We start from the raw sequence: 26743 nt of genomic DNA, 5'->3' as shown, positions 1-26743 counted from the left end.
GCTGACTCCCACAATGAACTACGAAATGAAATGCTATCGGGTCAATCGGAAATAGTAGTCGTTCGTCCGTTGTTTCCTTCTTTTTGTTCCGTACCCACATGACGAGGCGAATCGCCGGCATTGGCCACCCTGCAACAATCTACCCCAGAGGACCCTTCAGACCCTGTACACGGTTCAGGCACCAGTAATTCAGACGCCATGATTCTTGGCCGCTTTATTCTCTGACAGACATCTGTTTGAGACGTCCGATTGCCTCGGTTTGTACATGTCGGCAGTCTTGAAGCGAGGTCCAGCGCCCTGCAAGGTGCATGTGCCATGCGATTATGAATGCCTTGACACGCAACTAGAGTAGAAAGATAACATCTAGAAAGTTGATCTCGGCTTCTTACACATTTAATTGCCGTTACCCTTGTTTACTCAGCTTCCTCCCGGACCTATGTCCATACACGCACCGATTCTTACAATGCATCGGCACGAGATCTATACCCTTCCGTACGATGTCGGTTTGGAGTAGGTCTATCCTTGCGCGCCCCATCGTGCGTACGACATAGGGAGCGGGGACGTATTCTGCAAGGTCGTGTACGCAAACAGAATGCTCTTCTCGCAGCTATAAAGGCGTTCTGGATGTATTTTTACCTTATGTAACCATCTACAAGTATGGCCATGTGGCCCTGCATTCTAGTTCTCCACCTGAATCTATAGCCCTGCTTTACTATTGTCTATCTATCTATCGTTCTGCATTGGCGTCGCTGCTTTCGTCTGCCGGGACATCGGGACGTATTGATATTTCAAAGGCCAGTCACATATACCACGTCAATTCTCCAGCAGAAGTGTCTTCTTTTCTCCTTTCCCCTTGCTTGCCCGAGATCAAAGACGGCTTGCCCTGATAGCGGCTCAATTACCCTTGGTTTTCGTGCCTGCTCGAGAATGATCATCGAATGAAAACCCATAAGCTGGTACAGACCCACTTGCCTATCGGAATGGCGTGGGTTGTGATTCCGTCACGAAGACTCCAATGCATTGGATCATTGTTGCAAGGACAGGCCCCGAGTCGGACAATGCGCATTGATTGGCTTCGACCAAGATCTAGAGCTGATCATGACGAACCATCGCGAACTTTCTGGCCGGTTACTCTCTGAATGATGTCAGTAACCTTGTCCTAAACCCTATTCAGTATGGCCCGTGTACTTGTGCTTCGTGAAACCCATACAAAAGACACTCGGCTTGCCTCGAGCTGCTGCATCTCGGCACAACATATATGTACTGTCAAGGGCCCAGGGCTGCCATATAGATCGGCCGCGGCTCGGAAGGTCGGCATGCCGATTAACTACCGATACATTTACCGATTGGTTGCAGTGAAGGAAGCTAAATGCGGAAAGACCCAGTTGCCGCCGGGTTTGCCAATCAGACTGACGTACATGGGGGGGTTCTTTCCATTTTGAGTTATTAGGTTAAAAATCTTATCGGTGGTGTGATTTCATTCCTGTCGGGGCCCATGGATAAAACAGGCACGCGCCGTCAGAGAAATGACACTGCACTTTTCTCCCTGGACAACTTGCTGGAGGCAAAGTGGGAGTGGATAACGGGAGTAAGGAGACATGGCATCGACCGGTAAAGATATCGAGGCCCCGAGACCGCAACGGATTCCGTACTGGAGGGTTGTTTTCGACCAAAGCGCCGTGACATCGGAAATCATCGAGTATCCCTATCCTGGCAAAGGCACAGAAGATGAACCGTATATCGTCGACTGGATCCCCGACGACCCCCGGAATCCCATGCTATTCAGCGACACGACGAAATGGGGATACACCATCGTCGTCGCCTTTGCAACTTTTGCAGTATCGTTATCCTCGTCCGCCTATGCCGGAGCGATTCAGGAAGTCACCAAGTCTTTCGGAATCGTCCAGGAAGTCGCCACGTTGGGTGTGTCGCTGTTCGTCCTCGGATTTGCCCTGGGCCCGTTGATCTGGGCCCCGTTGAGTGAATTGATCGGTCGTCAAATCGTGTTCTCGTTCACATTCTTCGCGCTCGCCGCATTCTGTGCCGGTGGCGCAGGTGCGCAGAACTCCTGGTCGTTGATTATCACGCGGTTCTTTGCTGGTTCGTTTGGATCTTCGCCATTGACCAATGCTGGTGGTGTTATTGCCGACATCTTCACGGCGGATAAGAGAGGATTGGCCATGAGTCTGTTCGCGGGAGCACCATTCTTAGGTGAGTATTCTCCAGGGGTTCTTTTTTTTTTTTTTTCTCATGGAGAATGAATACTAATATTGCAGGACCTACCCTTGGTCCCGTCATTGGTGGTTTCCTCGGTCAAAGCGCCGGCTGGCGATGGGTGCAGGGCTTCATGGCCATCTTTAGCGGTCTCATCTGGATGCTGGGCAGCATCATAGTCCCCGAAACCTATGCTCCTGTCCTCCTTCGCAAACGCGCACAACGACTCACCAAAATCACCGGTCACGTATACTGCAGCAAGCTGGATCTCGAGCGTGGTGAGGTCTCCATCAGTGATGCCTTTGGTGCGGCTTTACTTCGTCCGTGGATCCTCTTGTTCGCCGAACCGATCGTCCTATCGTTATCCATCTACATGGCCATCGTCTACGGAACGCTCTACATGCTCTTCGATGCCTATCCGATCGTTTTCCAGGAAATCCGTGGTTGGAGCGAGGGAGTTGGCAGTCTTCCGTTCCTGGGTGTTATGGTTGGCATGATGATCGCTGTCGTGGGCAACATGTGGGATAACAAACGCTATGTTCGCGTGAACAAGAAGTACAACGGCTTCGCACCACCAGAGACTCGCTTAGTGCCGACCATGATTGGCGGTCTCGCAGTACCGATCGGTCTTTTCTGGTTTGCTTGGACGAACGGGACGAATGTGCATTGGATAGTGAGCATTATCGCCGGCGCACCGTTCGGATTCGGCATGGTCCTTGTCTTCCTTTCCATCATGACATATCTCGTCGACGCATACACTATCTATGCCGCATCCGTGTTGGCCGCGAACTCGGTCATCCGTTCATGCTTCGGTGCCGGGTTCCCACTGTTCACCACGTATATGTACAACAACCTGGGAATCCATTGGGCATCATGCATCCCCGCCTTCCTTGGCGTGGCTTGTCTGCCCTTCCCATTCCTGTTCTACCGGTACGGCCCGCAGATCCGTCGTCGCTGCAAGTACGCCGCAGAAGCGGACGACTTCAAGCGCAAGCTGGTGGAGAATGTCGTGCAGCCGGAGGAGAAGGAACCCGTTGCCAAGGACCAGGTTGACGGTGCAGTTGGCGAGGATCAGGTCGATGATGGTGATTCCATCCATACTGCGACGACGGAGCAACAGAACGAGACTATGTACCAGGAGAACCCGTACGATATCGACCGTGTCAACACGCGGAATTCGGCCATCACACAACGGTCGCGCTCCAGGTCGACGCGAAGCCGGCGCAAGTCATTTTTCCATTTCTAAAAGCTGCTTTGCATTGGGAGGTTGTCATTTGTTTGTCTAAAAGTTCAATACCCTTGCTTTCGTTACTATCATGCATAGCGTGTTCGTGCATCAGTACTTTACATATACCTATACATATACGAAGTTTAATGTCAATAATTAATGCTTTAATTCATCTAATGCGAAGCCAATCGCGCATACTAATATGTATAATCTATCGTAACATCATCATGCAAACGTGCCACATTTAAAAGTCAGCCGGCTCCGGCAGCTTCGATGGGCTGTCACGGTACTGGTTGGTGATCAGGTGCTTGAAGCTGGGTGACCAGGCGACACGAGGGGTGAGAATGTCCAAATTCCAGAGCTCAGACACGAACTTGAGGATGGAGGTGTGGGTGAAGTCACCAGACTCGTCAATCGGGCGGTTCTGCACGAGACCCTTGCCCACCCAAGGGGACATGAGGACGGTGGGCACACGGACACCCAGACGGTCAAAAGCGAACGAGAACGGCTTGCCGTCACCAGCGGTCTCGGTGTAGGTGAGGTCATCGCCAGCAGGCACGTTCTCGGGAGGCGAGACGTGGTCAGCGAATCCACCGTGCTCGTCAAAGGTCAGGACGAACAGGGTCTCGTTCCACTGGGGGCTGTTGCGGACAGCCTCGTAGACACTCTTGATGAAGCCTTCACCCATGTTGATGGGGGATGGCGGGTGGAAGGACATGTACGAGCAGCATTCGGGATTGATCCAGGTGAACTGAGGGAGGGAGCCGGATGCAGCATCCTTGTAGAACTGATCAAGGGGCTTGACGTTGGTGTCGGCCTTGCCGGACTTGGCGGTCCATTCGTAGAACTGAGCATCGGGCAGGAAGCCGGAGGTGTTGGAGTAGTTGATCCAGCTGATGCCGGCATCCGACAGCTGCTCAAAGACGGACTTCTGCGGAAGCGACGAGGTCAAGAAGTCGTTGTCGTTTTCACCGTGACCGTGCGAGGTGCCCGAGGTCAGGTACGCCCGGTTTGGGTTGGTGGGGCCGGGGACTGAGGCGAACCACCGGTCGAACAGAACAAAGTTTTCCGCCATGGCGTTGAACACGGGGATATGCTCAGGGGTATAGTAGTTGATCACCTCAGCGGCACGCTTTTTGTTTGCGTCCGGGTAGGACCGAATCTGCTCCGTGACGAAGCCGCGCATGTCGGGCGCATCGTCAGAAGACGGGTGGTCATAACCGTAGATCTGCATGTTGCCACCAGCAATACTGTGATCCGGGTCATCGGGGGCCACATTTTTCGCGATCGGTTTAGCGCAGACGACCGGCGAGTTGGGGTCGGTGATATTGGTCGGATTGCAGTACTCGCGGTTGGCCAGACCGTCAATAGTGGAGTTGTAGGTCAGACCACCAGCGAAGTTGTCAAACGACAAGTTCTCCTGGACCAGCACAACCACGTTCTTGATGGGGTTGTCCAAAGAAGAAGAGGAAGAGGAAGTAGCGGGTTGGGTCTGGGGGACAGCAACGGCACCGAGGCCGAGCGACAGCTGGAGAACTCTGGTGAGCGAACGAATGCTCATTGTGACGGCAGCGCTAATGGATTCGGCGGTTAAGTCCATCTTCTCGGAATGGCAGACAATTGGGAGGCTTTTATAATGGGAAACGGTGAGTCGGGAAAAGAAGGTGAAGCCATCGCGACTTCTGAAAGAACATCCGAGGTGCCAACACGTGCAGCTGCCCCGTGACACAATTGCTTGATTCGGATAGCCATCAGTGGATCAGACGCCGGGGGGTCAAGGCCAGTCCTGGTACATTGTGCGGAGAAAGCCCTATATTATTGGACATAAGCACAGTCTTGAAGTTAAAGAAGGAATAGAGTAACGGCATGCATCCGGTTCAAGTGGACCGCTTGCCCAGATGATCAGGACACGGTCTATTATTGGCCGGTACCTTAACATATCAAACATACCGCTTTAGGAAGGCACTCAGCACGGAAACAGCATAATACACCTTTTTCACTTGTTTTTGGTGATTTTTCGTGCTCTAAGACGATAAATGGTATAATGGTATAATACCGGCTGCTCAACGTATCCATAGATATCCATTACCCTGTTATCGTGAACCTCGGGCCCCCGGACCATACTGTCTGAGCGTGCCGAACAATCTCCACGGGTGTGATCACCTTGGTCCGCTGCATCGCGTGCACTCTAATGAGTAGCCAGTCAACTGCGCGAGCTCGTTCACGGGGCCTATATCACTCACCCGGTCATCCATCACCACCAGACCTATTGCAAGCGTCGTCGGCACCACGTCCGGCTACTTTGAGATTGGCTCCACGGGCATTGTTCTGGGCAATATGTATTTCGGCGAATGCAGGAAAGCCAAAGAGGACGAGGCAGGCCGCGACCGGAGGAAAAAAAGTTCGTGGTTGTTGATTTGTTCTGTCACTGGAATGATCGATCGGACCGGGAGATTAGTGAAATCTATGCAGCATCTCATGTTTGTCGGTATCGTCCAAAGACTGATTGTCGAGGTAGCTGCATAATGAGACATGCAGTCCGAATGCAAATATGACAAATCATCTGTACCTATCATGGCTACTTTACACGACAGAGTTCAGTCACCGACAGACGCACTCCTTACAGCATTTGAGACAGATATAGAAGATGATTGATTTATATGCACCCCAGACTAGGCCCTGCAAGGAGAAAGGCGATCGTTGCTCGGCTGTCATTGAGTCGGATGTCGAGATGGTGCGGACAGGATCAGCCTTGCATTGATTACGCTGTGCACATCTTCTTGGCCGGACGAGCTAGCAATGTCAACTAGAGAGCTGGAGAGGTGCCAGTTGAGACCTAAACAAAGCGCAGAATAAGTGAAAGAAGGATATCAAATTGAGTGCTATCTATTTTACAAATCTACAAACTCTCCTCTCAGCACCTGGCCTCCGGCCAGCTGGTCCAAATAGCCAGCCACCTTGTTCGTCATCACGTCGGTCTCATAGCCGAAGAACTTGTACGCAGCCTTACCTGGCAAACTCTGTCCAAACCGTCTGATGGAGATAGCTGCATCCGCATACCGTTCCCAACCATTGGGTGCATAAGGTTCGATAACCACCGCAGGAGTACCGGCGTGGCGCTGGAGAACACTGCGTTTGTACTCGACTGGCTGCTGCTCGAACAATCGCTGGCAAGGGAAACTGACCACGCGGGCGGCGATGCCGCGGGTCTCTTTCAGGCTCTGCGCGACATCCAACGCGAAAGAAAGCTCCGCGCCCACTCCGATAATTGTCACCTTGGCATGGCTGTCCTCTTCGAGAATGTAAGCACCGCGGGCGACACCAGACCGACGTGTCTGCTTCAGCTGAGGCAAAACATGCCGTGAAGTAGAGATGATCGTTGGCGTGTTCTTGGCCTCGATGGCGGCAATCCACGCACCTGCTGTCTCGTTACTGTCGCCAGGTCGAATGTACAGCAGGTTAGGCATGGCCCGATAGAGAGCAGCCAGCTCGATGGGCTGGTGTGTTGGTCCATCTTCACCCATACCGATGGAGTCGTGAGTGGCGACATGGATGACTTGAAGGCCTTGGAGGGCACCCATTCGTACGGCCGGCGCAGCGTACAGGTAAAACATGAAGAAAGAAGACGTGACGGGGACAATGGTGGTTGGTCCATATGCGGCCAAGCCGTTGGAGATGGCGGCCATGGCGTGCTCGCGGACACCATAGTGGATGTAGCGGCCGGAGTAGTTGCCATTTATGTTGCAGTTGGTGCGCAGGTCAGGCTGTTTACTGAGTTAGTATTGGAAAGACTGTGATATAGGAGGAAGGGAACTTACATGTTGGAAATCCACTTTGTCCTTCCAGATCATGTTGACCGAGGGCGACAGATCTGCTGTGCCAACCATGAATGTGGGAACATTCTGCGCAAGCGGGTTGAACACGAGTCCAGACGATGCCCTCGACGCTGTTGGCTTCTCGGGAAAGCTAGTCGGAATCAATTCCTTCCAGTTGGAGGGCAATTCACCGCGCATCCGACGTTGAAACTCAGCACCCAATTCGGGATATTGTGCTGTGTACCGTCCCACGAGTTTGTTCCATTCCTGCACTAATTTCTCTCCACGAGTCGGAAGGTCATCGAAGAATTGTCGGACGGTGTCGCCAATGACAAAGTGCTCGTCTGGGTTGAATCCGTTCGCCTTCTTCATCTCACCCACATTGTCGACGCCAAAAGCGGCGCCATGGGCTGCTGCCTTGCCCTCGACGCTGCTGCCCAGACCGATGACAGTGCGGACGTTGATAAATGTCGGCTTGTCTTGCGATGCGCGGGCCTGCTCAAGGGCTCGCACCAGAGCCTCAATATCGTAGCATCCGTCGTTGACATCAATAACGCCCCATCCGCATGCGCGCATCTTGGCGTTGACATCCTCGGTGTTGGTGAGATCTACCGATCCATCGCAGGTGATCTGGTTATTGTCGTATATAACAGTCAGGTTGTTGAGTTTCAGGTGGCCGGCGAAGGAAATGGCTTCAAGGCCGACACCCTCCTGCAAACATGCGTCGCCAATCATGCACCAGGTGTGATTGGACACCAAGTCGTACCCGGGCCGGTTGAATGTCGCACTAAGGTTCTTGTTGGCAATGGCAAGACCAACGGCATTCGCGACACCCTGGCCCAAAGGTCCCGTGGTCACTTCGATACCCTCGTGCTCAATCTCCGGGTGACCAGGGCACAGAGCGTCCACGCGGTCCGAGTGGTACGACTTGAGTTGCTCGAAAGTCATAGCCTTGTACCCGGTGAGATGTAGGAATGTGTATTGGAAGAGACAGGTGTGTCCATTGGAGAGAACAAATCGATCACGGTTGAAGTAATCCGGAGTATGTGGTGCATAGCGCATCACGTACCGCCAAAGGGCGATGCCAATGGCCGCCATGCCGATGGCACCCCTGCTTTAGTATTAGCATACGTATTCCATCGTCGATAATTTACTGTGATCCTTACCCTGGGTGTCCACCACCAAACTGCTGGCATAGATCCGCGATAAGCATTCGAAACGTCCTGAGGACCAGATCATGGTTCTTGCTTAGATGCTGCACCAACGGCAGTGCAGATTCATTAACAGGGACAGATTCGATCGCCATTTTGTCTGTTTAGTTTGCTAGTAGCAAGCCAGGGGGTGAATGTCACATTTATATTATAGCTCCATCGCGCAACACGCATTTAGTAGGATCAAGCATTAGCCGTATCGGGTAACCAGAGGCAATAGTTACCACATTAGGAAATCCGTGTACAACTGGTAGGCACATTTCCCAGTTATAACTGCCGTCGGACAGTCAGAATACTTTTATTTCTTTCTTTCCCCGGAAACCCCAGAGTACCTTGAGAACGTTTGCTTTCTCCATAGCCATGGCTCCCTCCATCGAAACGGAACAGATTGTGCCCTCCAAGCCCGACATTATCCACACGCCGCTGCCCAACCCTTCATTACAGGTCACGGCCGATCACCGTTTAAAGCAAGTCGATGCTCCCGTCTATGCTCCAAAACGGGGAGAGGTTCTGCTGCAAGTCAAGGCCACGGGCATCTGCGGGTATGTCCTTCGTAGATATTCATGAACATATATGTTGATAACTTAATAAGGTCCGATATCCATTTCTGGAAGGCCGGTCGGATCCATACACTGGTTTTTGAAAATGACTGTATTATTGGCCACGAAGCAGCAGGTATTGTGCTGCAATGTGGTGAAGATGTAACAAATCTCCGACCAGGAGACCGGGTCGCCGTTGAACCCGGTGTCCCGTGCGAACAATGCTTCCTCTGTAACGATGGACGCTACAATCTCTGCGAGGACGTGCAGTTCGCCGGTGTCTATCCGTACAATGGCACCATTCAGCGATACAAAGTCCATCCTGCCAAATGGCTGCACAAGTAAATCGCACATTCATTCGCTCTCTCGGAGGCTTACTGACAACAATAGACTACCGGATAATATTACCTACGCCGAGGGCGCCCTCCTCGAGCCCCTTTCAGTCGTCATGCGTGGTATTGAAGTTGCCCGCTTACATCTCGGTCGGGGCGTTGTCGTATGTGGCGCCGGTCCCATCGGTTTGATTGCTCTCGCAGCGGCGCGGGCGTCCGGTGCGCATCCCATTATCGTGACCGATTTGGATGAGAATCGTCTGGCATTTGCAAAGGAATTTGCTCCGACGTGTACACCATACCAAGTTAACCGAAATCTGGATGCGGAGGGTAATGCCAAGGTGATCCGGGCTTTGTTTGGAGATGAGGAATACTTTGCACCGGAAACTGTTCTGGAATGCACCGGGGTTGAAAGTAGTATATGTACGGCAGCGTATACTGCGCGACGCGGGGGCAACGTGGTGGTTATCGGTGTGGGAAAATCCGTCGTGAATAACTTGCCATTCATGCATCTTTCTCTAGCTGAGGTACGTTTCTCATGGTTTATCTGTTCAGACGTGTATACTCATGGTGGATAGATTGACCTGCGCTTTATAAATCGCTACCGCGACACCTGGCCGCCGGCGATAGCGTGCATGGCTGGAGGGATTTTGGACCTGAAAAGACTGGTGTCGCATACTGTTCCCCTGGAAAAAGCCATTGATGCGCTCAATATCTGCGCTGATGCAACAACCCCGAGCATTAAGGTGTTGGTAATGGACGAGGTTGATGCGACTTTTTAATGGCCAAAAATAGAGAGCCTGATGGTAACCTACCAGACTTAGAATACATATAATGACGCCGATGGATTGAAATTCCCGAGTCAAAAAGTAGAAATTCCCTCGTATTGTTCGGATAATAGGAAAGAACAATACTAATGCGTCTTGGTAACCATGTTCAGTGCCATTCTTTGTTCTCCCTGGCCCGAGATGCATCTGATGTCGAATTATTTTATGCGGTCTGCTGCCGGCTCAAGAACATCTGCAGCAGGTTTGAATCAGTCTCCAGACATCCTGTCAAGAGTCATTGTTGTTGGAGCAGGTCAATTGCGCTCTGGCACTGTCACACGCGCACTGACTTTTCAGAACTCTATGGTCCCATTGTGGCCAAAACATACCTTCATGTTTCCGGAGCCTACGACGATGAGACCTCAGGCAATCCCGAGAAGTCGTGTCTTGGTGACCTCCTGCATCCTTTCGCCACATCCAAAGACAAGGTTCTTGAAGGAACATAACTCATCTCCTGATTACCGACAACGCGCCGGACTCGGAGGCACATGGAATCATGATAGGCTGTATCCTAACTTGCCTAGTCAAAATTCCTACGGCATGTACGAGAACAGCGACCTTCCGATGACGTCCGCCGTTGGGCATGACGAAGGTGGCTCAAACAATCAATCCATTGTGGTCTGTAAAATCAATCGATATCTCCATGCGTGGAACGAAAAATGGGATTTGACAAAGCGTATGCGCTTCAATTGGACTGTGAGTCTTCGGGTATACAACACCAGGGTCATTGACAGTTTCAAGTTGCGACTATCAGTCGACTTGCCAACAAAGAATGAAAACTGGAAATGAAAGTCGTGTCCCTATCGCCGGGCCGACATGTTACTATGCTCTGCGATAAACTTGTTTTTGCTGCCGGGTTGACGTCGGAGCCGAATATGCCTGAAATTTCCGGATTAAACTGGACAGCTGGTTCAATGCTACACAATGTCCACGCAAAAGACGTAGGCGAATACTGCCGAGGCCATCTTGGCTATCATCCTGTTCTCGACAGGTTTCAGAGAAGAAGGGAGTTGGAACATATAATGAACAGCACCCGCTGCGTTCTGTGGCGGTATACGAGACAAATAAGTCTTTGCTTGATTTTTTTTTATTTGTTTGTGTTGCTGCATCAAGGGTTATTTGGCAGCATACGTCTATTGTTCCCGCAAATCCGGCTCAAGTACATTGGATCATTCGTGACAAGGGCCCTAGAATATCATGTATGACACCATCTGGCTCCTTTCTTCCCAACAAACAGCCCAGTTTCCAGCGACCAAGCACTGGATCTATGAGTCTGCTGATTCAATGTCTCAATGAACTGCCTAAAACGATATCATTTGTTTCGTGCTCCAACCAATGGGGCTAGACTATCCGAATATAAGGATCGTGGTCGCGGGGGCTAATACATGGTAATCCATTGGGGCGACTTTGGCTTCGACGATTCTAGGAATCCAGTGTCCGTATTATGATCAACGCCGCCCAGTATAACTCGGATGCGAAGATGCAAAAGTTCTGTCCTGCAACCAAATACCTTTGGAAGATTCGCTGTTTCGGTGTTAACCATGGTCCAGCATTAGCTACTGGCATGAACTCGGTGGCAATTGAATCGAGGCTGCGAAGAACCCATAGGAAGATCATTAGTCTGTCAGGGAGCGTCCATCTGATGACTTTTCTCCCTATCCTACGTTCCAGCGAATGGTATCCCCAGCCCTGGCAGCAGAAGTACAGGCGCTTTGGCTGGCTGCTTTTCTTACCGGAGCGCTGGATAGTGATGGGTCAGTCAAATCTAAACCGGGTAGACATTCTCCCCAGGAATTAATATTCTTTCCCACAAAGATCTGGACCAGGATATTTCCGACGATGGTCTGGGAAAACCTCACCCGGGGTGGTTTCAACGTCGATGCAATCCACGTAAGTTCCGCGCTTATTCCCCCGTGATTCGCGTGCCTAGTAGTGCCGCAGTACAGGCACAGGCTCCTTCAAGACCTTGGGCTGGATCCCCATCAAATGGGCGGCCGCTTCTAGTCCGAAATAAGTACGGTCTATGGGCCATCGGCATACGCGGGGATTGTGGAGGAATGGTTGGAAATGCGGACGAGACAATCAGGATGAAGTGTTTGTGCTTGCAGATGCTGCATAAATCGATTGGAGGCGCCTGTAATACCTGGAAGTGGTAACTACATCGGCAAAGAGCGCGTAACAATAGAGATTGCTTCCTAAAATGGCAAAGAGCGCTTGTTTCTTCCCGGAAGGGAAAGTGGAGCACGTGATGTGGAGACGGAGTATTTCCGATCCGACAGATGTTGCCTTTTGGGGAATGTTCTTATTCTACCCTGTACAAGTACAACTGCTAATCTGTACGTTGAATGTAATTCATTCCGTACTGTTAATACGATGCTTGGAATGGACGACTTTATCTCCAGTTTCTTGGGAGTCAGCCATGTTATTAGTGACATATCAGGTCAGTAGTCGTACCGAGTCACGGACGGAGTATATCCCAAGAGCCATGTCTTCTCGGAGGCCAAACCGGCAGAAGAATACTGAACTAGGGGTATCTGCTGCAAGGTCTCGAGATTGGAAGTATATCCAGGCGTCTTCCTTCGCCAAGGAGTTCTATTCCTTGCGCCACCATAGGTCTTGTCGCGTGTCTCCCTTCCACCAACCAAGACTCGCTTGGCGCACTCGGGCTGGAAAAGATCTTAAGCAGCAATATAGTATGTGGTCTCGATTGCTGGATTCTGCCGTGGTCTCGGGCAGCTTGGCCAATCCGATGCTTTGCGGACAGCGAGCACCAAATCCAGGCATACGAGTCTCATTGCGCGTGTCAAACCGAGATTTTATATGAACAGCCCTGTAGCACTTGACTGAAGACGATGCCGGAGCGATTAACGCGCAACTCCAGAGGCTGCCATTGTTTTTGACAGTTCTGTATGGACTGAGACGTTATGTCCGAGGGCCCACTGTTCATTTCTCAGATCTCCTGAATTTCCCTGCGACATTGTCTCATTGGACACATACCTCTTTAGAAACCTTGCGTTCAGAATGACTCGCCAATTCATTTACGCCCGGCCCTCCTTTTATGGAGCGACCCAAAAAAGCAGTTTCTATGTTCCGATGTTATACCGACTATTGGTTACGAGCAGGAAAAGGAGGTCCACTGCCCAGGTTCTTATTCGGTTATCAGGGATACGTCATGCTCTGGACGTCGTAAACCGAACTTACTTGCAACGACACTTACATACATAGTCGCAAGGCTAGAAATCTGCCGCAGCGCAACGTCCGGCGCCATTGCCACTCTATTTATCGGTGTTCCCACGCTAAGCCGGAAGATAGGGGGCTATGGAGCAAAACGAGTGCATCCTCCGTCGGCTAGGAATGGATAGCCCAGTTATTTGACTTGGCGAAGTGGTCCGCTTCTCTCGGCAAAGACAGACAAAAAAAAAATAGTTCATACCCCCGCGCATTCCGATCTGCATTTAACGTGCCGACTTCTTTGCCTTATTATTGTTGTTGAAAGCCAGGAACGACTCACCTCGTCGGCTCCATGATGCGCCCATGTCCCGGTGGTCTCAAATACTCCCTTGTCTCCGCCATCCGCAACACCGGCGCGCCAAGGGTGCATGGCCAGATGTTTTCTCGAAAGCCTGGTTGTTGACTCTGTGTACTACCGTTAGCTTACTCTACCTATTCTGTTATTTCGCCCTTCCTCACCTGCTCAAATTCCGTCCTCGAACCGACCTGAGCTGGTACGACCTTGGCCTGTATGGCTTCGGACCGACCCGATCGTATGTCTCCTTCGAGTCTGAATCGCCTGTGGTAGAGATCTCCCAGTGGGACTCGGGATGTGATCCGCGATATACCTTTCTCGCTCCGCGCGGCGATTCAATTCCCCATCCGGGGCCGATGATCCTCGATGCGGCCGGGAATCTCGTCTGGATGAAACACAACCACGACATTACGCAAGATTTTAAGCTCCAGAGATATCAGGGTGAAGACTTTCTTACATACTGGGAGGGAGAAGAGGTTGCAGGAGGTCTTGGACAGGGATCATGGTTTATGGTATGTGTGGCAGCTGGTATATTAAATGATGGCCCTGATACTAACGCGCTAATCGCTTCAGCTGGATTCGACCTATACCCAACGTTACGAAATCCGGCCCGTTGGCGATTTTGACGGCGGCGATCTTCACGAATTCACCCTGACAAATGATGGAACTGCGTTGGTAACCATCTACGAACCTATCCCGACCGATCTGACACCCATCGGTGGCCCAGCGTTGGGCTGGCTCTACGACGGACTCTTCCAGGAGATTGACATCGCGACAGGGGAACTGCTCTTCGAGTGGCGCGCTTCGAACCATTTTCTTGTCAACGTAACATACGAGGCTCTCAACACAAAGGGCTACGAGAAGGATACAGCTTTTGATTATTATCACATCAACAGCGTAGACAAAGATGCACAAGGCAACTACCTCATATCGGCTCGACATGCCCATTCCGTGAGTTATATCGATGGAAGTACCGGCGCAGTTCTCTGGACGTTGGGTGGGAAAGCAAACGACTTCACAGACTTGTCCGATGGGACCGCGACAGATTTCCGCTGGCAGCACGACGCGCGCTGGCGTGATAACAACACCATAACTCTTTTTGATAACACAGCGCATTCCAACGAGGATCCTGAGGCGTCTAGTCGGGGAATGCGCATCCATCTCAATTACGAATCCCGAACCGCGGAGTTGGAAGTTGCGTACCACCATCCGCAGGTCTTGAAGTCGACGTCGCAGGGAAATATGCAAGTTCTGGATGATACCGGGAACGTCTTTATTGGATGGGGTCACAGTGCCGCCTACACGGAGTTCACACCGGATGGAAATGTGGTATGCGACGTGCATTTTGGCGCATCACTGTATTACACCTTTGGGCGTGTGGTCTCCTACCGTGCCTTCAAGGATTCATGGATTGGCCGTCCACTCACAAATCCAGATGCTGTTGCAGACGACAACGTCATCTACGTAAGCTGGAACGGTGCCACCGAAGTAGACGCCTGGCAGCTCGAGGTATGGGATGGGCACGATTTGGACAACCTGACCTTCAACGGGATCCTGCAGGCCAACAAGGATGGCTTTGAGACTGGAATCTCGATTCCAGATGACGTGAACTGCGACATATTTCGGGTCGCCGCATTGGATGCTCATGGTACGGTTCTGGGAAGGTCGACTCCACTCCAGCGGCCGCTAGGATTACGACTGGATAGACTCCTCAACTTACAGTCCTATGTGCTAGGGATCGCCTTTCTAATGGCTGGGAGCGGGCTGCTGCTCGGGCTATTCCGGTATTGCTATTGTCGCATCTGGCGACGGCGATCCAGTGACTATCAACTGGTAGATATGAGTGAGAACGAAGGAGATCGATCGGTTTAGCTTGCAGTTTGTGGTGCACATATACCGTTGATGTGTGCGTTGCAAATATCAGGAATTCGAAGATTTGTGCAAAGTGCCATAAGAACTCCCCGGGAGTATATCTTCCTACTCTAAATATAAAGTCATTCACCGAATAAACGTATACTTTCATAGCATTTTAGCTCTTACAATCTAAGGATTATCGGAGGTATAGTCCAAGCAGATGCTCTATCGGCCGTTCCTGTCCTGTCAGCGAATAGTGACCGCACAAATGGACCGTTACCGGTGCATATAAAAGAACGGATAGTTGATAAAGAGAATATGCTAAGGGCATGATCGATTAGCAATTGGAGACACCGATGAAAACGAACATAACAGAATCAACATTTATTTTCCAATAAACCCTTCGTTAATGCTCATTTTTTCATGTTTCTTATTTGTTTTAAAGCACTCCGCAGCATTGAAAACCTCGTACTTATATTGTCGAGCATCACCCTCAACCCAACCCCCATGGTCACGAAGGAGCTTTGCTGCAGCGTATTGTGCTCGATCTTCTGCAAGTTTGATTGCTCTGATGTACTGGCGCCTCTGTTTAACAGCTTGCGGGCTACCCTGATGTATCCTCCAATAGCTGTGAGCTGCAACGCTGTGGCCCCTCTGTATTTGGCCGGTCTTTGATTTACATCCGCCCCTGCTTGTAGTAAAATATCCACTAGCTCAACTTTGCCTTCCTCTATTACACGCTAAAACGCAGTTATTCCACAGGATTCTGAGGAAAGAGAACTGATATTTGCCTCCGCCTCTAGTATAATCTTCATGATCTGCTTGTTTTCTGTAGAAGCAGCGGATACGAAGGCCGGGGGATATCTGGAATCTGCGCCAGCATTTAGTAAACGCCTTATCAATGAAATATCCTGCTGTTCGACCGCAAGGACGAGCGGTGTAGCCGCACTCAGTGTGGTATAATAACCATACAAAGTGGTCTCGACATTCACGTCTGCCTGGGAATCAATAAAAGTTGTACCGAGTTCTTTTTTCGGTGACTGATGCTCACGGCGAGGGCTCGTCCCTTCTCTGTGACGGTCCACGTTGCGGCTCGAAGGAGCGTTGCGAGACTCAAGCCATCCCCAAATCCAGCGGCAGGTTCAAGCACAGATTCATAAGCATAGCCTTCGATGATACCATGCTGATGATAGAAGTAAGAATCCTCGGTATCTTTGCTCAGAAGGACCTTGGCTCGTGGATCAAGTCCAGTATTTAAGAAGCGCTGGAAGAGGAGGTTGGCAGTATTAAAGTTTATAGCACTCGCGAAGGAGTTGGGGACTGCACATGAGTGGTGAAATAGCTTCGCTGATAGCAAGGAAAGGAGGTCGTGTCCTTAAAGCGCAAATTCTGTTCGACCGCCTCACAATGTTCATAATCAGTGACAGGAGTACCATGTTCAACGAACATTCCTGTGAGTGTAATACTCTGTAAGTTGATCGCTTCTTTCAAGGGAGATGTATATAGGATATAATCATAAACGCCTTCCGTCGGTTCAATCAACATTATCATATTAATTGGTGGGCACCCAACAGTGCCGCGCTGATGGTTTACATCCAGATCCAAGAGATACTGGACGAACCCGTCACCTCTACCCTGGCTTTGTTCACGGGTGGCGGATACGAGAATAGACTGTCCGAAGTGGAGGAGAATATGAGACAGCATTCCAACTTGGTGAAGATATTTTGCAATCTCTAAATTGCCAACTGAACCAGCATTTGCCCCGTATCTTCCGCTCCCGCGTGCAGGAGAATTTGGATCATTGTGCAATCTCCGACACTCATGGCTGCTCCGAGGACAGTGTCAGGGACCTCGTCATAAGTTCATCCAATCTTGATCCCCAGCTCACGAGCAGAGAGGCTTTACCAATCTCTCCATGCTTCACCTTCTGGTATAACTGTGATGTATAATAGTTTTCCAGCGACTGTCCATCAACTCTAGCGCCGTGGTCCATAAGCATCTCGCACATTCCCAAAATCATCTGTTGAGAGCTCGTTCAATGAGTGTCTTATCCCGACGACTGTTGGCATTAGAATGCGCGCGTGTTCAATGCCAACTATATGAAGCTCATTAAGAAGTGCCCAGGTACCTCCCAATGCATGTACAGCCAACTGTAGAATTGCCTTATCAACTTCGGTAATCGTAGATATACCGCAACCGCAACCCCACCATACAATATGATCCGAGGCAATGCCAGCGTTGCTATCTCCAACTCCAATCTATTTAATGCTCATCAGAGATCGGCGACTCACTCGCTTCTGTTTTATTCCCTAAAAATCAATATCAAGGAATTGATTGTCGCCACACCGATTTCCATGTCCACAAAGAACTTCACCGTGGCCATCGTCGGCGGCGGCATCGGGGGTCTCTCTTTGGCCGTGGGTTTATTACGACGAAACATTCCCGTGCAGATATATGAGGCTGCACAGGAGTTCAAAGAAGTCGGGTTGGGATTGACCATCGGGCCAGCCGCACATCGGACGATGCCCCTGATCGATCCGCAGATCCGTCGCATTTACGATTCGCTCATCACCACGCATGCGGACAGTCCGGGGTATGAACGGTTCCGCGAGACATGGTTCGAAGTTGTTTGGGCGACCGGGAATGACGAAAAATCCGGGGACGTTCTATTAGATTTGAAAGCATTGCCGTCGGGCCAAACCACGGTGCGCCGGGCGGACTTTCTAGACGCATTAGTGAGTCTGATTCCACCGGAAATCGCGCATTTTGGCAAGAGACTGGCCCATTTGGAAGAGACGGCAAATGGTGTAGAACTGCGGTTTGAAGATGGTACAGCGGCTACAGCAGATGTGGTCGTGGGCTGCGACGGTATCAAGTCCAAGGTGAAGGAGTCTATCATACCCCCGGAGGAATATCAGCGCGTCCTCCCGCGATACAGCGGCATGTATGGATATCGCGCTGTGCTGGACATGGAGACCATGACCAAAGCTGTTGGAGACCATCGGGCGCGAGTGTCTACGATGTACGTAGGGAAAGGGGCATATGGGATATCATATCCAATTATGCGGGCACAAAAGGTCAACGTGGGGTTGTATGTCTTGAATGACCAGTGGAATGATGATGCCTGGGTGCGTGCAGCAAGCAAAGAAGACATGCGACGGGACGCTGAGCATCTGGGTGACTATGTTCAATCGCTTGTTGAGGTACCGTCCCCTCTACAATACGCGTAGAAGCACTCTGTACTGACGGCAATAGTACATGCCGGATCCCACGCAATGGGCCATCTTTGAACACCCGCACATCTCGACATATGCTCGCTCTCGAGTGGCCATTCTAGGCGATGCTGCGCATGCATCCACGCCTCACCAAGGTGCTGGAGCCGGACAGGCCATTGAAGACGCGCACGTTTTAGCAGAACTGTTGGGCGATCCCCGAGTGACCACCTCTGAGCACATTGTGGCTGCATTCAAGGCATACGATGCTGTTCGGAGACCGCGCAGTCAGAAAGTCGTAACAACTAGCAAGGAGAACGCGCATTTGCTGTGTTTATGCTTGGACGGCGTCGGGAATGACGAGAAACAGTTGAAGGCAACATTCCAGGAGCGATTGCGGTGGTTATGGGACGTGGACATTCAGGACCAGGCTGAGAGAGCGAGGAGTATGTTCACTTGTACATACCGTTCATAACTGTATAAATCGCACAAGTCACCTGATATTTATTTCTGCCTGGGGCGTCAGGCACCTCGGTTATCCGCGGTGTTCCCCGCAAATCCGGGGATGTCGTTTCTTTCCATATAAACAACGAAGGGAGAAGAGTTCTTCTCTTGTTGAACCTCTCACACTCTCAAAGACCAGCACCATGATCCCCCGTTCACGCCTCCAGAGACTCCTTCGGGATCCTCCCTGCCGTCGCTACTCGGCTGCTCCGACCCCTTCCTCACGTCTCAATCTGCCTATCGACTACAAATCGACACCACTGCTCCATCATACAGCATCGTCTGTTCCTCGCGCATATGGGCTCCCCGAGTCGACGACCTCGAAACCACTGAATCTATATCAAGCAATCAACTCTGGTCTGCGAACAGCCCTCTCTACGTCAGATAAGGTGCTGCTCTTCGGGGAAGATGTAGCGTTTGGGGGTGTCTTTCGATGCTCTATGGACCTGCAGACGGAGTTTGGGTCCGAGAGAGTTTTTAATACACCGTTAACAGAGCAGGGAATTGTGGGTTTTGCAGTTGGAGCAGCAGCGGAGGGTATGAAACCCGTTGCAGAGATCCAGTTCGCCGACTACGTCTTTCCGGCTTTCGATCAGATCGTCAATGAAGCAGCCAAGTTTCGATACCGAGAAGGCGGGACAGGTGGAAATGCCGGGGGGATGGTCGTGAGGATGCCGTGTGGTGCGGTTGGACATGGCGCGTTGTAAGTGCCCAGGATGAATTGACAAGGCTGGTCGACTAACTTGAGTAGATATCACACGCAGTCACCCGAAGCTCTCTTTGCCCACGTTCCTGGTGTTCAAGTAGTCATGCCCCGGTCCCCCGCCCAAGCCAAGGGCCTCCTCCTTTCCTCCATTTTCCAACACAATAACCCTGTTATCTTCATGGAACCGAAAATCCTCTACCGTGCCGCCGTTGAGCATGTTCCGAACGAATACTACACGATTCCTCTTAGTACAGCAGAGATTCTCAAGCCCGGGGACAATGTGACTGTTATTTCCTATGGTCAGCCACTCTACCTCTGTTCCGCTGCCATCACTGCAATTGAAAAGTCTATGCCGGGGGTGACCATCGAGCTGATCGATCTACGCACTATCTACCCATGGGATCGTCAAACAGTCCTAGAGAGTGTGAAAAAGACGGGCCGGGCGATTGTGGTACACGAGAGCATGATAAACTACGGTGTTGGCGCTGAAGTCGCGGCCACAATCCAGGACGGGGCATTCCTTCGACTAGAAGCGCCGGTCAAGCGGGTTGCTGGATGGAGTACGCACACAGGGCTGCAGTACGAGAAGTTCATCATGCCCGATGTTGCCAGTAAGAATTTTGGTGTTAGCTGTTTGGATTTTGCTGACAAATGATAGGAATATATGATGCCATCAAGCAGACACTCGAATACTGAACCACTAGCAAGCTATGCCAGGAATAATGAAGCAAAAACAGTAGAGCGTTGCATTTGTATGTATAATCATCTTTCCATATTTCAAATACCACACCGTTATGAATCCTCCTGGTAATATACCTATTCGGCTTAGCACTAAGCAACATTCCATTGTTTTGTTCCTTACAAAATGCTGCTTCATTGGGACATCGCATTCCTGAGGCACAGATCTTTATGTCACCCTTGATAGCGACGGGATTGTTTTGAGATTGCCATTTGTGGTAAAGCGCTGGAATGTAAGCCATGGATGTACACTTCTTTTGCGCCTGTGCTTGATGCAGGTACGACGTGTCAGGTACATCGACGTTACACTCGGTACGAATTCCGTGGACTATATGTGACAAAGCAAATTGCATCTTCAGGTCAGTAGGCGTACTGTATACCATGCTAGAAGCTAACCAATATGACCGACAGACGACAATCAAGCGACGACACGATGTATCAGAGCCTTTCAGAGAAACCAGCCGGATCAATACTCCCTACCAGGTCCATTAAGCGATGGGTCATCGCAACATTTGTGCTGATTGTGATTTCCCTAATCGAAATCTGCGTGATCGTGAAACTCGCCTCCCGTGACCCGCCCAACGGCTTCGAGAATGGCTTTGCGACTGAGCTTCCCGATGCAAAGGACGCCATTTCGGTCGAGCAGGTCCGCTTTACAAGCCCCCTCAGAGTCGATGACAATGGCACCCTTCATCAGGTGAATGATCCCAGCGAACTACGCTATACGGGCAACTCTTCAGGGGTCGATCAGGCGTGGGAGGACCTGATTTTCGGGCGATATCTTCGATTGCGCGAGCCCGAGGTAGATTGGATCAACAATGACAAAGAGAACGACGATCTTGAGGAAATCCCCGAACACAAATCAGTCATAACCGAGGCGGGAATGTACGGAGGTGTCGACATGCTGCACTCCTTGCACTGTCTGAACATGCTGCGGAAGCATCTACACGGTGATCACAAGAAAATGGAATACCTTTCGGACGAAGAAGACAATATGCACCTAGGTAAGCCATAATCCTTATGGACTGGTCGAGCCATGCTAATAATGTAGACCACTGCATCGACCAACTGCGTCAATCTATCATGTGCTTCGGAGACCTTACGCCGGTGACTCTACGGCACGTCTGGATGGATAATCCTCGTCGCTCGGTTCTCCTGGGCGAGACTGAGCGCATGCATACATGCCGGAACTTTGACGCTGTACGGGACTGGGCAACGGAGCGGGGAGTTGAGGAGGGGAGGATCGAAGCGTAGCGCACTATCGTGCGCTGTCGTGCAAGTCGACTTTTGCATACGCAGATCATTGATTCGTACACGGTTACTACCGTGCCATGGTCTGTGGCTATGGGAGCACGTATCAACGCGTTGACGATGTATTTCGATACTGCCTCCATACTATATACCATTTTACAGCCAGGACCTTAATTATGCTCTAATTCTCGCGACATTTACCTGTTAGCCTGTATCTAATACAATAATTGGCTGATTATAAGCATTTAGTAACTTCTAATTGTTTTTGCAAATTGCCGCGATTAAAAGCTTCCTTTTGATGTCTCATTCTTCTTCTTTTTTTCCAGCGCAGTCCGATGTCGTTTTTTTTTTCTGTATCTCTGGTCTACATACTACACGACTTTGAATAAATCATTGGCAGGTGTGTTTAATCTCATCGTGGCCATGCCTTGAGTCTCTAGTTTCTGGCAAGTCATCTTTACGACTGTCTGAGCGCGAAGCAGAAACTGTCAATGTGAAAAGCACACAGTAAATATCAAAGACAATTCTACGCTTGATTAATTTCGACGACTATGACTTGTGGACTGCCTACAAGAACTAGATGACTGTACGTTGCTAGCCAGATTCCTGGTAACAACTACACTCAAGAAAGACTCGAAGAGTTAGGTATAGTAAACCTACACGGACGCACCTCAGTCGTATTGGCCTCGCTGCACAAGGCTTGCATATCGCATTTCTGAGAATGCCCTTCATTTGTGATACGACTTGAGAATGGCCCCCGCCAGTCCAAGCTCACTTTCAACTCGTGAAAAAACGCTCTCTCGACCCTTTAGCCAGCTGTAAATAGGTGGAATAAAACCCATGGGGAGCCACCATACGTCACGCCCCCTCCGTTGCTCACCAGGGACCATGATAAAGGCCATTGTGATCACCCCACATGGCCAGCATGAGGGACTTGGAACGTCAGGTACCCAAAGTGGCGGAGAAAGTCGCATCGGTACCAACCTCAGCCTGGGGAACCAAGACCGAGACGATCCTCAGACCATTTCTAATCGGCCAATATTCGTCTGGGGATACATTCAGTAGCTGCCGATCAGATTAAAGTTGTTCGTTGTCTTCAGAGAACGGTGTGCACATTAGTTATGGAACAGTGGGGTTCATTCAATCACCTGAAGTCTGGGAGTTTTTCTGAACAATGGGGTTGAGAGTTAAACCTTGTCAATCGAGAATCAACATTGATGTAAGTTCTCGTGTTCATAACCCTTCAACTATATTTAGGGAGGTCATTACACATCATGATCCAGCACTTCTTCGTTGGTTTCCGACCAAGGACACGAAGGCCATTCCTGAACGAATGCTGCAACTTGCTGCAAGTGAAGCCAGTACTGAGATCATTATTGAGCACAGTGCCCACATTAGAAACAGTATGGCCGTGCATTATACACTCTTTCGTGATAGTCATGATAGCCGTATTAGCATAATGGAACACTCTCAACATGGGGACCGGCATCAAATCTTTGGGAAATGCTCCAGGTGTTCGGGCTCGGGGCACTCCGCCCTTTGCTTTGACTAACATGAGCGGCTTAGACCTGGTGGCTGAAGTCCGGTGGTTGTTAGAATATGGGGTTGATCTGAGGATCGGGGATGGAGTTGGAAGGCTTGCCATAAAGTAAACCCTGTATTTGAAGCAGGTTTGCAAAATATTGCGAGAAAGCGGAACATATTTGACCCATTGGAAGCTGGGCAAGAGGGACCAACAGCTGTCAACTAAGTCCCAGCATGTCTTCTCAATGTCTGTCGCAGATCTGAAAGGGCATTACATTGTTTCGAGCATAGCCTGTAAACTACAATGACTGATGCGAATGATAGCACAAGACAGAAACCATAGCTGCCGTTGTCTACTCTGCATTCCTGCATTGGATATGAGTGATATATCATGTATTCCGCGGCGTACATCGGAGCACCCGATGTCCACGGAAGTATCCGATGACGACTTCTAGTACCTGTAAGCAGCAAACCATAAAGAGCATGAAGAGGTTTGATATTCATTCTTCATGATTGGTACCATATCTGCAACTTGAACAGGTAACAATGTTGACTCGATTTCTCCGAAGAGGGTTAGCCACCCATGCCCGTGCTACGGCCTCACTGAGTCGACTCGAACCAAACAAGCATATCAATCTATACAAATTTACGCAAAAAGCTGCTTTCTGGCGGAGTCGGTAAGTCTCATGGAATCTACTCGGCACAAGCACTAATTTCGCAGATTGAAACGCCCTTTAACCTATGCCGAAAAAGTCCTGTATAGCCACTTGGACGATGAGTTCGACGACCCCATCACGCGCGGAACGTCGCAATTGCGATTGCGTCCGACGCGCATTGCGTGTCAAGATGCCACGGCGCAAATGGCTCTAATCCAATTCATGTCCGCTGGCCTGGATACATCCGCCGTGCCGACAACCGTACACTGCGATCACTTGATAGTGAGTCGCGATGGCGAGGCTCAGGACCTTCCTCGTGCGCTGAATGTGCATAAGGAAGTCTACGAGTTTCTGGAGAGCGCTTGTCAGAAATATAACATGGGATTCTGGATGCCCGGAGCGGGCATTATCCACCAGATTGTACTAGAAAATTACGCCTTCCCCGGGGGTATGATGGTAGGAACTGACTCACACACCCCCAATGCTGGTGGAATGGGCATGATTGCCATTGGTGTTGGGGGCGCAGATGCCGTTGATGTCATGGCTGGACTGCCATGGGAGTTGACGGCGCCACGGGTGTTGGGAGTGCGTCTGAATGGCAAACTATCCGGATGGGCGACTCCCAAAGATATAATCAACAAATTAACTGGAATCCTGTCTGTTAAAGGGGGTACCGGATCAATTATCGAGTACTTTGGGCCCGGGGTCCAGACGCTCTCGGCCACTGGGATGGCCACAGTCTGCAATATGGGCGCAGAGACGGGAGCGACTACATCGATATTCCCTCATTCGCCCTCCATGACTAGATACCTCCACGCCAACCACCGTCCCGATATGGCACAGGCTATTGAGTCTATTTCACATGACCTGCGTGCCGACGAGGATGCCGAATATGATCAAGTCATCGACATTGATCTATCCACGTTAGAACCACACATCAACGGACCCTTCACTCCTGACTTGGCCACGCCACTGTCTCGTTTTAGTCAGGCAGTAAAAGAACAAAGTTGGCCAGAGACATTGACAGCTGGCTTAATCGGCTCGTGCACGAATTCATCATTCGAAGATCTTAGCCGGGCCGCAGGTATCGCGCAACAAGCCGTCGCTGTCGGATTGACCCCTACAATGCCGTTTCTGCTATCACCGGGTAGTCTGCAGACACGTGAGACTCTGGAAAGGTCTGGGACTTTGCAGATATTTGAGGAAGTTGGGGTCAAGATGCTACCAAATGCTTGCGGTCCTTGCTGTGGCTCGTGGGATCGAACCGACACACCCAAGGTTAGCTTCCAGTGCTACTATCCACGCGAGCATCGAGCTAAACCATATGGCTAGGGCACAAGTAACTCTATTATCACGTCCTACAATCGAAACTTCTCGGGTCGTCTTGATTCGAATCCCAAGACAAATATATTCCTCGCTTCGCCGGAAATTGTCATGGCCAAGGTCTTTTCGCAAAACCTTGGCTTCAATCCCAGCGTGGACACACTAACGACACCTGTTGGAGAGGAATTTCGCTTCCACCCTCCTACAGGCGATTCTCTTCCTGGACAGGGCTATCTGTACTCCGATGCTGCCTACCAAGCACCTCCACCGGGTGATCGTAGAGGATTAAATGTTCAGATTGACTCGTCCTCGCAGCGACTGCAGCGACTCGCACCATTTGCCCCTTGGTCCGGAAATAACTTCAAGAATTGCCTTATCCTAATCAAGACCAAAGGCAAGTGTACTACAGACCACATCACTCCAGCTGGTCCGTGGTTCCGCTTCCGAGGTCATCTCGAGAACATCTCAAACAACACCTTGATCGGCGCGGTGAATGCGGAAAACGACAAGGTTAACACGGTTCATAACCAGCTCACTCAACAAGATGGTGATGTCCCTGGTACCGCCCGTCATTACCAAGCTCAAGGCCATCCCTGGGTAGTTATCGCGGACCACAACTACGGCGAGGGCTCTTCGCGCGAACACGCAGCCCTGCAACCAAGATATCTCGGGGGTGTGGCGATTATCGCCAAGAGTTTTGCTCGGATTCATGAGGCAAACCTGAAGAAACAGGGAATGTTGGCTTTGACGTTCGCCAATCAGGCTGATTATGATCGGATCAGGGCGTCGGATCAAGTTAGTATCATCGGACTGGTAGAGCTGGCGCCAGGCAAGCCTTTGACGCTGCAGGTGAAGTCAATTGACGGAAAGTCATGGGATTCTATACTATGGCATACGTTTACACAGGAGCAGATTGAGTACTTCAAGGCAGGAAGTGCGTTGAATATGATGGCAAAGAGAAATGATGTAGTAGAATAGTTACGTTGAATCATGATTGTTCTTGTACGTTGCCTGAGAAAGCCGTATCCCCACCATGATTATCGAGCTATTTCAACCACAATTTTTAACGGTTTTATTATGCAGTGACTTGAATATATAGCTATTTACTGGGACAGTTCTTTATAGTGTGTCTAATAGTCCCACAACCACTGCAGCGTTGTGGAGCTCTCTTTCAAGGCACATGTGTAGGCTCATCAGGTTGCCCGTTAGCCTGTATATCAAGCTGCTGAGTCCGATTTTGGCCCTCTTCTACAGATAGAATAGTGTTTTCCCCTAGAATACCA

General features: G+C 50.5%; 13 protein-coding genes across 13 annotated transcripts; 9 read left to right on the top strand and 4 right to left on the bottom strand.

Moving 5' to 3' along the window:
- Positions 1-1544: 1544 nt before the first annotated feature.
- EURHEDRAFT_471079 (MFS transporter) lies at positions 1545-3636 on the top strand. Its single transcript, XM_040785322.1, has 2 exons — positions 1545-2211; positions 2277-3636. The coding sequence occupies exons 1-2, from the start codon at positions 1599-1601 to the stop codon at positions 3458-3460; spliced, it is 1797 nt and encodes a 598-aa protein (XP_040643003.1). The 5' UTR covers positions 1545-1598; the 3' UTR covers positions 3461-3636.
- On the bottom strand, positions 3591-5193 carry EURHEDRAFT_408589 (putative phosphatidylglycerol specific phospholipase). The gene has a single exon (XM_040780868.1). It carries the CDS (start codon positions 5040-5042, stop codon positions 3687-3689), a length of 1356 nt encoding a protein of 451 aa, XP_040643002.1. The 5' UTR covers positions 5043-5193; the 3' UTR covers positions 3591-3686.
- A 1140-nt stretch (positions 5194-6333) lies between these two features.
- Positions 6334-8563, bottom strand: EURHEDRAFT_374372 (transketolase family protein; the record flags this gene model as incomplete). Its single annotated transcript, XM_040778633.1, has 3 exons — positions 6334-7206; positions 7261-8368; positions 8424-8563. The coding sequence occupies 3 exons, from the start codon at positions 8561-8563 to the stop codon at positions 6334-6336; spliced, it is 2121 nt and encodes a 706-aa protein (XP_040643001.1).
- Positions 8564-8828: 265 nt separating this feature from the next.
- EURHEDRAFT_520437 (putative alcohol dehydrogenase) lies at positions 8829-10300 on the top strand (the record flags this gene model as incomplete). Its single annotated transcript, XM_040786819.1, has 4 exons — positions 8829-9010; positions 9061-9348; positions 9398-9866; positions 9918-10300. 4 exons carry the CDS (start codon positions 8829-8831, stop codon positions 10119-10121), a joined length of 1143 nt encoding a protein of 380 aa, XP_040643000.1. The 3' UTR covers positions 10122-10300.
- Positions 10163-11282, top strand: EURHEDRAFT_135576 (uncharacterized protein). Its single transcript, XM_040777754.1, has one exon. It carries the CDS (start codon positions 10272-10274, stop codon positions 10953-10955), a length of 684 nt encoding a protein of 227 aa, XP_040642999.1. The 5' UTR covers positions 10163-10271; the 3' UTR covers positions 10956-11282.
- EURHEDRAFT_135489 (uncharacterized protein) lies at positions 10661-11490 on the top strand. The gene has a single exon (XM_040777753.1). The coding sequence runs from the start codon at positions 10952-10954 to the stop codon at positions 11369-11371; it is 420 nt and encodes a 139-aa protein (XP_040642998.1). The 5' UTR covers positions 10661-10951; the 3' UTR covers positions 11372-11490.
- A 2056-nt stretch (positions 11491-13546) lies between these two features.
- EURHEDRAFT_135195 (arylsulfotransferase family protein) lies at positions 13547-15767 on the top strand. Its single transcript, XM_040777751.1, has 2 exons — positions 13547-14204; positions 14266-15767. Exons 1-2 carry the CDS (start codon positions 13701-13703, stop codon positions 15562-15564), a joined length of 1803 nt encoding a protein of 600 aa, XP_040642997.1. The 5' UTR covers positions 13547-13700; the 3' UTR covers positions 15565-15767.
- A 348-nt stretch (positions 15768-16115) lies between these two features.
- EURHEDRAFT_423592 (uncharacterized protein) lies at positions 16116-16280 on the bottom strand (the record flags this gene model as incomplete). The annotated part of the gene is made up of 1 exon (XM_040783365.1): positions 16116-16280. A coding segment is annotated over one exon (165 nt), but the record flags the coding sequence as incomplete, so codon positions are not given.
- A 6-nt stretch (positions 16281-16286) lies between these two features.
- Positions 16287-17554, bottom strand: EURHEDRAFT_399577 (uncharacterized protein; the record flags this gene model as incomplete). The annotated part of the gene is made up of 4 exons (XM_040779936.1): positions 16287-16544; positions 16598-16866; positions 16953-17217; positions 17435-17554. 4 exons carry the CDS (start codon positions 17552-17554, stop codon positions 16287-16289), a joined length of 912 nt encoding a protein of 303 aa, XP_040642995.1.
- Positions 17555-17598: 44 nt separating this feature from the next.
- EURHEDRAFT_408585 (putative salicylate hydroxylase) lies at positions 17599-19258 on the top strand. Its single transcript, XM_040780867.1, has one exon. It carries the CDS (start codon positions 17763-17765, stop codon positions 18774-18776), a length of 1014 nt encoding a protein of 337 aa, XP_040642994.1. The 5' UTR covers positions 17599-17762; the 3' UTR covers positions 18777-19258.
- A 147-nt stretch (positions 19259-19405) lies between these two features.
- EURHEDRAFT_374368 (putative 3-methyl-2-oxobutanoate dehydrogenase) lies at positions 19406-20664 on the top strand (the record flags this gene model as incomplete). Its single annotated transcript, XM_040778632.1, has 3 exons — positions 19406-19965; positions 20014-20579; positions 20627-20664. The coding sequence occupies 3 exons, from the start codon at positions 19406-19408 to the stop codon at positions 20662-20664; spliced, it is 1164 nt and encodes a 387-aa protein (XP_040642993.1).
- A 191-nt stretch (positions 20665-20855) lies between these two features.
- On the top strand, positions 20856-22222 carry EURHEDRAFT_135242 (oxidase ustYa family protein). The gene is made up of 3 exons (XM_040777752.1): positions 20856-21065; positions 21118-21710; positions 21758-22222. Exons 2-3 carry the CDS (start codon positions 21140-21142, stop codon positions 21958-21960), a joined length of 774 nt encoding a protein of 257 aa, XP_040642992.1. The 5' UTR covers positions 20856-21065; positions 21118-21139; the 3' UTR covers positions 21961-22222.
- A 1805-nt stretch (positions 22223-24027) lies between these two features.
- On the top strand, positions 24028-26438 carry EURHEDRAFT_446926 (aconitate hydratase; the record flags this gene model as incomplete). The annotated part of the gene is made up of 3 exons (XM_040783636.1): positions 24028-24158; positions 24203-25415; positions 25470-26438. The coding sequence occupies 3 exons, from the start codon at positions 24028-24030 to the stop codon at positions 26436-26438; spliced, it is 2313 nt and encodes a 770-aa protein (XP_040642991.1).
- Between the last annotated feature and the right edge of the window lie 305 nt (positions 26439-26743).

Source organism: Aspergillus ruber, assembly GCF_000600275.1.
Source record: "Aspergillus ruber CBS 135680 unplaced genomic scaffold scaffold00002, whole genome shotgun sequence".
Lineage (NCBI taxonomy): Eukaryota > Fungi > Ascomycota > Eurotiomycetes > Eurotiales > Aspergillaceae > Aspergillus > Aspergillus ruber.
The sequence above is the reverse complement of the archived record's forward strand: the minus strand, read 5'-3'. Positions and strand labels throughout refer to the sequence as shown.